This window comes from Rhea americana, unplaced genomic scaffold, assembly GCF_003343005.1.
Source record: "Rhea americana isolate MKP2758 unplaced genomic scaffold, rheAme1 scaffold_32, whole genome shotgun sequence".
Lineage (NCBI taxonomy): Eukaryota > Metazoa > Chordata > Aves > Rheiformes > Rheidae > Rhea > Rhea americana.
This window is the reverse complement of record NW_028186446.1, coordinates 143946-151895: the sequence shown is the minus strand read 5'-3', so window position 1 is coordinate 151895 and position 7950 is coordinate 143946. Positions and strand designations below refer to the sequence as shown.

Genomic DNA, 7950 nt, shown 5'->3' with positions numbered 1-7950 from the left:
GGGGGAAGCGGCCGGCGCCGTGGCCGAGCCCCGCACGACGCCTGCGGGCTTTGCCCGGGCGGAGACGGTGCCACAGGAGCGGCGCGGGGCTGCGGCGGCGCTGCGGGCCCCAGGATGCGGGCTGTGGCGGCGTGGACGGCCCGGGGCGTGCACTGAACAATCTGTGTCTGGTCTTGCTAAGAAAACCCACCAAACAAGCCAGGAGAAACACATGCGAGCTAGGAAACCCCGTGATGTGACATGGCCCGGTGGAGTTACCTGAGAGCCCTGTCTGCAGAGCCCTCTTCACAGGAGGGTGCCCGGAGGCATAGTACCTAGGAAAGAAACACTYGTGAAAACTAGACATTGATCAGATTGTTATATGACTGCCAGCATGTCCATTATTCAGAGGCAGCAGAAATGCAAAAAGATCTTTGCTTATTAAAAAACCCCACGAAACTCTTTAACCACAGGAAAGATGTAACTGGAACCACACAGCTCAGAGCACATTAGGAAATGCATTCCTCTGTAAACGTCTCTCAGTGCTCGCCTGACTACATAAACTTCAGCTATGCTGGGGGAATACCTTACACGCTCACAGGGGAAAACGCTGCCGTCTGCCGTTACCGCAAGTCCTTATGCAAGAGCAGGTGTCATGCCTCCTTTCCCACAGAACTGAGCTGTGCTCCGTCAGGACACATTGAATGGAGCCTTTACAAACCTCATCTTACAATTTCTTTGTAAATTAATGAAGAGAGAGCTGTGTGACTCCTTTCTTCAGTTGTTTTACCCCCACTGCTAGCCCCACAGTAGTGTAGTAGTTGTTTTTGTTAATGAATATGTTAAAAATGCATCTGCCTGAAATGCTCCCTTCACTAAATGGGACAGCAAACCTACATCTTGAGGGAACAGTGTTGTTTTTTCTGACCAACTCAAAGATAGGAAGGAAAAAAAAAACATTTAATTTCTATTGAATCAACTCAATTAGGAAAGGAAAAAAAAGATTTGTTTTTCAGCATTTACAATACAGATATGTCCAAAAAATGTCAGCAAAAAATCAGAAGACTAGAGAACATTTTGAATGCAGCCCATTATAAATATAGTAGAGCACAACAGCAAAATCAGCTGAGAGTATTTTTTGTTCTGAGGTTCTGGTTTCTTTACTTTTGTGTTTGTTTTAATTTAAGTGATTCACAGCAAGATTTACTATGATAAGACTGACATTGCTGTTCTCTAAAACAGAAGAGTTAACTGTATTAACTGTATGTCTTGTAGCTGTTCTCACAGGCTTGCAATACTCCTTAATTCTGCTAGCCTTATAACAGTATCCACTTTACGCTTCCTGTTAGAATGAAACATAGCCACTGGCATTTTTTAGTTATTTTACATTGAACAAGTATCATTTAGAGATAAATGCCAATAATAAATTCAGAAGTGCTTTAATGACTTCTGAGCTTAACTCTTGCTTTTAAAAGGGATGCAGTTTTAAGGCAACTGAAGGCTTTTGAAAGTTGTATACCATTCCACTGTATGAATAGAAATTCAGCTATAGTAAATACTGAGTTATGCTACATAATAATAATGACTCTGGTTTAGCATAATAGAAGTCATATTCAATACTCTATTTCACAAGTACAGTCACTGAGGCTCAAAGAACTGCTCAGATAACACACCAGACCTGTGATACACAGGGAAATAAAAGGCAACATATGCTGGTGCTGTATCCATCTCACACAGATCTATCCATAACGGAGTTAGAAATTCAGTAATTAGCATAGTTGCAGATTAGTAAGTGTTCACATGCATAGAAAGATAGAAGAGGCAGTATCCCAGGCAGTTCTAATAAGCTCCTCTTGACTGTATCTTCAGTTTGGAGTAAGTATCACTGAACCTGGTTTGTCTGAACTAAACATAAAAAAGAAAGAACTACTGCAGATTGCTATCAGTGCTAAAATCTATATAGTGTGCAGGAAGGAATGAAAAGAAGGAATTTTTTTCAAGCTTCTCTTGCCCCCAATGTATTAACATACTACAGTTCTTTTGCCTTTTCCTTTATTTTCTTCAAGGAAGAAAACGTTTTTAATGAAGTATGATGACGTTTCTGTCTTACTTTCTGTTTTGTCTCATTCTAGCAATAATAGTGTTTCCTTTTTTTCTCCCAGCATCCAGCCCCATTAGATCTCAGCACAAGCTTGGCAGTTCTTCCACAGTCTAACCCAAAAAATCATGCTTTGGTGCTGGCTCACTAGATCCTTCCCCAGGTGTTCTGGGCTGCAGAATCTTTTTTTTTTTTTTTTTTCAGAGAGGGATGCTAGTGTTGTCAACATTGTTCTGACGGTAAAAGATACTCTGGAGAAAGTTTTACAGTGTTTTCATAAATACCCTGGACAGTTCTGATCTGTGGAAGCATCTTGGTTTCCCCATAGTTTAAAACTCTTTGGAGCAGCCTTTGTGATTGGCATTGTTCCTGATACTTTGAATACTGGCTTTGAATATTGAACCAAGAAGTCATAATAAGCTCTGGAAACTGACATGGAGCCAAGACAGAGAACATAGAGAAGCACATTTAGCCATGCAGTCCAAAAGTTACTGTACACCTATTTATCCTACAGAATAACTGGAAGGTCAGATATGGAACTAAATAATTCATATAGACAAAATGCAAGATTCTTGTTGTGAATGTATACATCTTATATTATATGCAGTAGATCAGTGTGGTCTTTTCAACCTTAAAAATCAATGAATCAAAGCCTATACCGAAATTTTTGCCAATGTAAAAGATAAAGATTAATATCTCATAGAAGGCTCTATTTACAGAAGCTTTAATCTTATTAATGCCATTATCAAGTAATCTGTCTGCTAACAGAGAGAGAATAAATATTTCAAAGCATCACATAGGATTTTTACATCATAAATCTTGTTAAAATTACTGGCCATAAATCCTTTCAAAACACTCCAGTAACAAAGCCCAGGTGTCCAATCCACATAGGAAAGCTCACCTATTTGCTTTAATTATTTCCTAGTTAAGTTTCTGTGGTAAGGAGGCCTTTTCTTGAATTGTAATTGGAGCCATTGCACAGACAATATTTTGTATTGAATAGCTGGACAAGACCGTGAAGCAAGAGGGATAAAGGACAATGTGACCATGCTCTAACAGGAGCACAAATTTCTTACCAGCTATGATATTGCCAGCTTCTGAATCTGAGCCCCTGCTAGTACCTTCTAATTGAAAAGGATGAATTTTAGCCAGTATACAAGTTAAAGAGCAACGAGGAATTTGAGTGTGGCCTAAGTTAATTAGGGGGCTCATTTACATATGTTTCACCCCTGCTGGCTCTCTTCTGTCTGGGAATTAAAAGCCTGAAAATTTTTGCTTCTGGCCAGTTCAGTTAAGAACAAAATCATTAAGCTGTACCTCAAACTTTGCTAGATTCCCTTAGTCTAGTAATTTTACTACAAGACCTTTCTTCTTCCCCCAGACTCTAGTTATTGGGATATAAATTCAAGCTGACATGCTGACAAACTATATTCAGCATTCAGTTTTGAGTCTTACCTCTGTGAACATTGTCCAAGTTAAAAATCTTATCAGAAGTAATCCATGTATAAAAAGCATTAAAGCTAATTTCAGAAGGGGCAGACCAAGTCATCTAGCAACCTAAGTTTATAGCCTCTAGAAAAATGTTTCAAGAGGAAATCTCATGCAAATACTATTTTTCTTGGTTTAAAAATATTAACTAGTTTAATCACATAAAATCAAAGTAAAACAAAACCTAACGAGCCAATCTCCCATCTTTATGAAAACACAGACTGGCTGCTTAGCGCATGAGACAGCAAACGGTGGAGCAGCAGAGATGTGGCAGGGGAGGATCAGAACACAGTGCAGGGAGGGTGACCACCTGGAAGGCAGCTTCGCAGAGAAGGCCCTGGGGGTCCTGTTGGACAAGTTGGACACAAGCCAGCAATGTGCCCTTGCAGCAAAGAAAGCTAACGGTATCCTGGGGTGCATTAGGAAGAGTGTTGCCAGTAGGTCGAGGAAGGTAAACTTCCCCCTCTATCCAGCCCTGATGAGGCCACATCTAGAGTGCTGTGTTGAGCTCTGGGCTCCCCAGCATGAGAGACATGGAGCTATGAGAGTGACTGCAGCGAAGGGCTATGATTAAGGGACATATGAGGAAACCCTGAGAGTGCTGGGCCTGCTCAGCCTACAGAAGATAAGGTGTGGGGGACTGGAGGGGAAACAGATCTTATCAGTATGTATAAATATGTGATAGAAGGTGCAAAGAAGAGAAAGCCAGGCTATTTAGCGGTGCCTGCGACAGGATGAGAGGCAACAAGCAAAAACTGAACACAGGAAGTTCCACCTAAGAAAAATCTTTTTTACTGCAAGGATGATGGAGCACTGGAACAGGTAACCCAGAGAGGCTGTGTAGTCTCCACCCCCAGAAATATTCAAAAGCCATCTGGACATGGTCCTGGGCAATGTGCTCTAGGTGATCCTGCTTGAGCAGGGGTTTGGACTAGATGATCTCCAAAGGTGCCTTTCAATCTCAACCATTCTGTGATACTTTTGTCTAGCAATACGACTGTTGCACAAGTCTTTTAACACCAGAGTCAGATTGAATACTTGTGTTGTAAGTAAAGTGAGTCAGGCAACATGAATTAAGAAAAGTTTTTTTCAAATTATCATCGTTATCATTCAGTAATGGTCATGGTAATTTCAGGAGTTATATTTTTAAACAAGTAATGATTGGAACCTTACCCTTCACCCATTTCCAAATGTAAATACAGTAAATATATTCTACAATCTTGCAGAAGAGAAATTTGCAAGTATCAAGCAAAGGATTATGTTTTCTTTCTACCATTACCATGTAATTTACAGTGCAGGTTCTCCAACAATGGTTTCTCATCTCCACTACATAGCTCATTTTGATCAAGGCAGTTTGTTTTCCTGTGTCATGGTCATTCTAGTCCCACACTTCTACTTGCACATAAAATGAAAGTTTTTTTAAAAAGCAACCTGAATGCAAATTCTCAGCCTTGTTGGCATTAATGTAAGCCCTGCATTCACAGTTAAGATACAAGATTTTTTTTTATTTTTTTTCCTGAGATGTGTTCATTTTCAAAACTGTCATTTCTAAACCCGAGGTTCCTTTTCATCATATAAAAGAGGCAGTGAACAGGYTGGACCAAAAGCAAACTTAAAACATCATGAGTCGAGGAAAAGATTTTATTTTAGGGCTAACAAGTTGATAATAAATAAAGGAATATAATAATGTAATAACAGATGTTCTCATGCATTTAACACATACAATAAAGCTGGCTTACACTGCTGTTTGGACATATTGAGAAGAGGTATTTGGCAATATTATAAATTTGAACAGTTTAAAGATTACAGAACAAGAAATTCTTTCTGCTGTTGATTTTCTACATTTCTTTTATACAAATTCAAATAAATATTAATACATCTATTTTTCCTCAGATTTTTTATTCACTTTTAGCATGCCTGATAACTAAGCCACAGCAATATACAACTGCCAAGAAAGAATATTTATGAATTATACTTAGTAATAGCCCTAGAAATGTATCTTATTTATATCACATTGTGCAAGCTCTTTAGGTAAAACTGGATTTTAGGAAAAACTGCAGAAAGTCTAAACTCATTTAAACATTTTCAGTGCAAAGGCCAGTCTAGTCCACAAATGGTGGTACTGTAATGTAAGCCAATATTGTTTAAATAATAAAACATGCCTATATGATTCAGAGGAAGCTGAATATGTTTTATGTTTTAAAGATCTGACATCTACTATGCAGATTCTGCAATATCAGACACTTTTCACTTTTCAAATCTTCATGAGATGGCAGAATAATTTTAAAACTTTTAATTTTTTTTAAGATAACTCACATTAACAGTACTATAGCGGCCAAAAGAGACAAACTATTATAATAGAAATCAATCTGATTAAAAAATTAAATATTCCAATTAACACTGAAAAAGTGTTTGTAATCATTATTTACAATTTGTCAATGATACCAGTGTATAACTTCACATAGTCAAAGTATACCACTTTCTAAGCAAATACCAACTCTTATATCCCCATTCAAGCATTTGATAGTAGTATGTTGTTTATATATGAAACACATCAGTTTAAAGAAGGAGATCGATCTGTGGTCCAGAGTAATTCTATATATGGCCATTTGGTTTGCAAGCACCGTTTTACAGGAGTGTCATCAGTCTGTAGCATAGGTTCTTCAAAACCCATAACAACTGCTGTGCCTTCTACATACATGACCTGTCAAAATAAACTCAATTATGTCAGCCTATTTTGTTTAAAATCTCTAAGATTAGATGACTATTTTCACATGGTTAGGAACATAGTTGCAACAAAAATCAAGTTCACAAAGTTCTACRTATTTTTTGTTTTGTTTTGAATAAAATGAAATATGAAATCTAAGGAACCTAATCTTTTAGACTCTACTGCTTGAAAATCCTAATCAGGTCATATCCACTCAGTTTACATGAATGGATTGTAAAGGCCAAAACTGTAGAAAAAAAGCTAGAAAATACAATGCACAAATTCAGTGACAAYGGAGCACCCAACTTCAATTTGCTTTCCTGTCTGTCAGAAAAAACAATGTAAAAATTATCACTTACACTAAAAAGCATTTCCCTATGCCAGACTGTGTTTTAGGAAAAGAAAAAAAACAACAGAAAAAAAAGGTTTTACTGCAAAAATATGGTTTTGAAATAAGTATTTTTAGTGCAATAAAATTTATCTGTTTGGACTTCATAATTACAAAAATGATGGACTTTCTAAACAGGCAACTACTACTAGAAGTTAAAAAAATTACTGAGTTTTGGTCCTTTAATTTTCATGTAACTAGGAAGAGAGTGAGCATGCACAGAGGGCAGAACAAAAGAAAAGTTAAGAAAAATAACTGCATGGAAGTTTTGATAAAACAGAAGGCCAAAAAATTAAATCAACATTAACTTCATGTATTCATATACCATAACGGATGTGAAGTATGGGATGTAATTTCAGAACGTACAGATACTCAGCATTGCTGGAGATCAGACAACTTGCTTCGATGCCCCAATTTAAGACCAAGATGTTTGAACTGTTTTCACCTAAAGCAGACCAAAAGGTACAATGCAGAAATTGTACCTTATGCTTAATTTTATGGCATGAATCCTCAACAGAATTAAACTTACATTTCCAGTAGTTCCATTCATAAAGCAACATTTAAAATTTAAAATAGTGTAGACAGAATTCCCTGAAAACGAGCCTTTGTTTAAATTTTGTGTTATATACATAAGTTGAATATTAAAAATAAATGCCTTTTTGAATGTTTTTGCTTGTGTTTTGGTATACAAAACTGCTGGATATTTCACAGTGGTAACTGTAATGACTTCATAACCCCAACTTCCACTTTCTGGAAAAGTTTTCACACTTCTAGTCGTTTCTTTGTTCCTGACATCTATTAATTCCTTATATTCTTCTACACTAAGTGTTTATTCAGAATTGGTTTAGAATTGATCATAATGTATCATGTATGCCTCCCCCCCCCCCAAAAAAAAAAAAGAAACTGCAAATGTTTTCTTTTTTGTTGTTCCCAACTAAGTGGTTCTAAAAAATTCATTTTGAAGCAAGTCTGGAATACTACAAATACATCACAAAAATTTCCAAACATCTCAATTCAGATACATATTTATTATAGAAGTTATAGTTTGTCTGTGTTGCATCTCCGTTGCCTATAGTTTAGATCCCACTTCTCSTGAATGAACTAACCACTCTCCTGAAAAAGTATAGCTTAAGAGATGTGGTCCAGCCAACCAATCAAGTATATAAGTGAAAATACGATCAGCAGCACAAGGCAGTTTCCAATCCAAGTGTATCACTTTGGAAGAAAAATATTCAAAGAATGATGTTGTAAAAAGCCAGTTTCAAATAAAAGTACTTTATCTGCAATTAT

The 7950-nt window shown here is 37.1% G+C and overlaps 1 protein-coding gene across 1 annotated transcript in view; it reads right to left on the bottom strand.

Annotated features, from left to right (window-relative positions):
• Window positions 1–5188: 5188 nt before the first annotated feature.
• The window catches only part of MINDY3 (MINDY lysine 48 deubiquitinase 3), a gene marked incomplete at its 5' end in the record, with an annotated part of 55507 nt that continues 52745 nt past the window's right edge, over window positions 5189–7950 (bottom strand). The window contains one exon of the mRNA XM_085310445.1: window positions 5189–6269. Coding sequence (XP_085166571.1) covers window positions 6120–6269 — 150 coding nt within the window. The remainder of the gene's footprint in view (window positions 6270–7950) is intronic.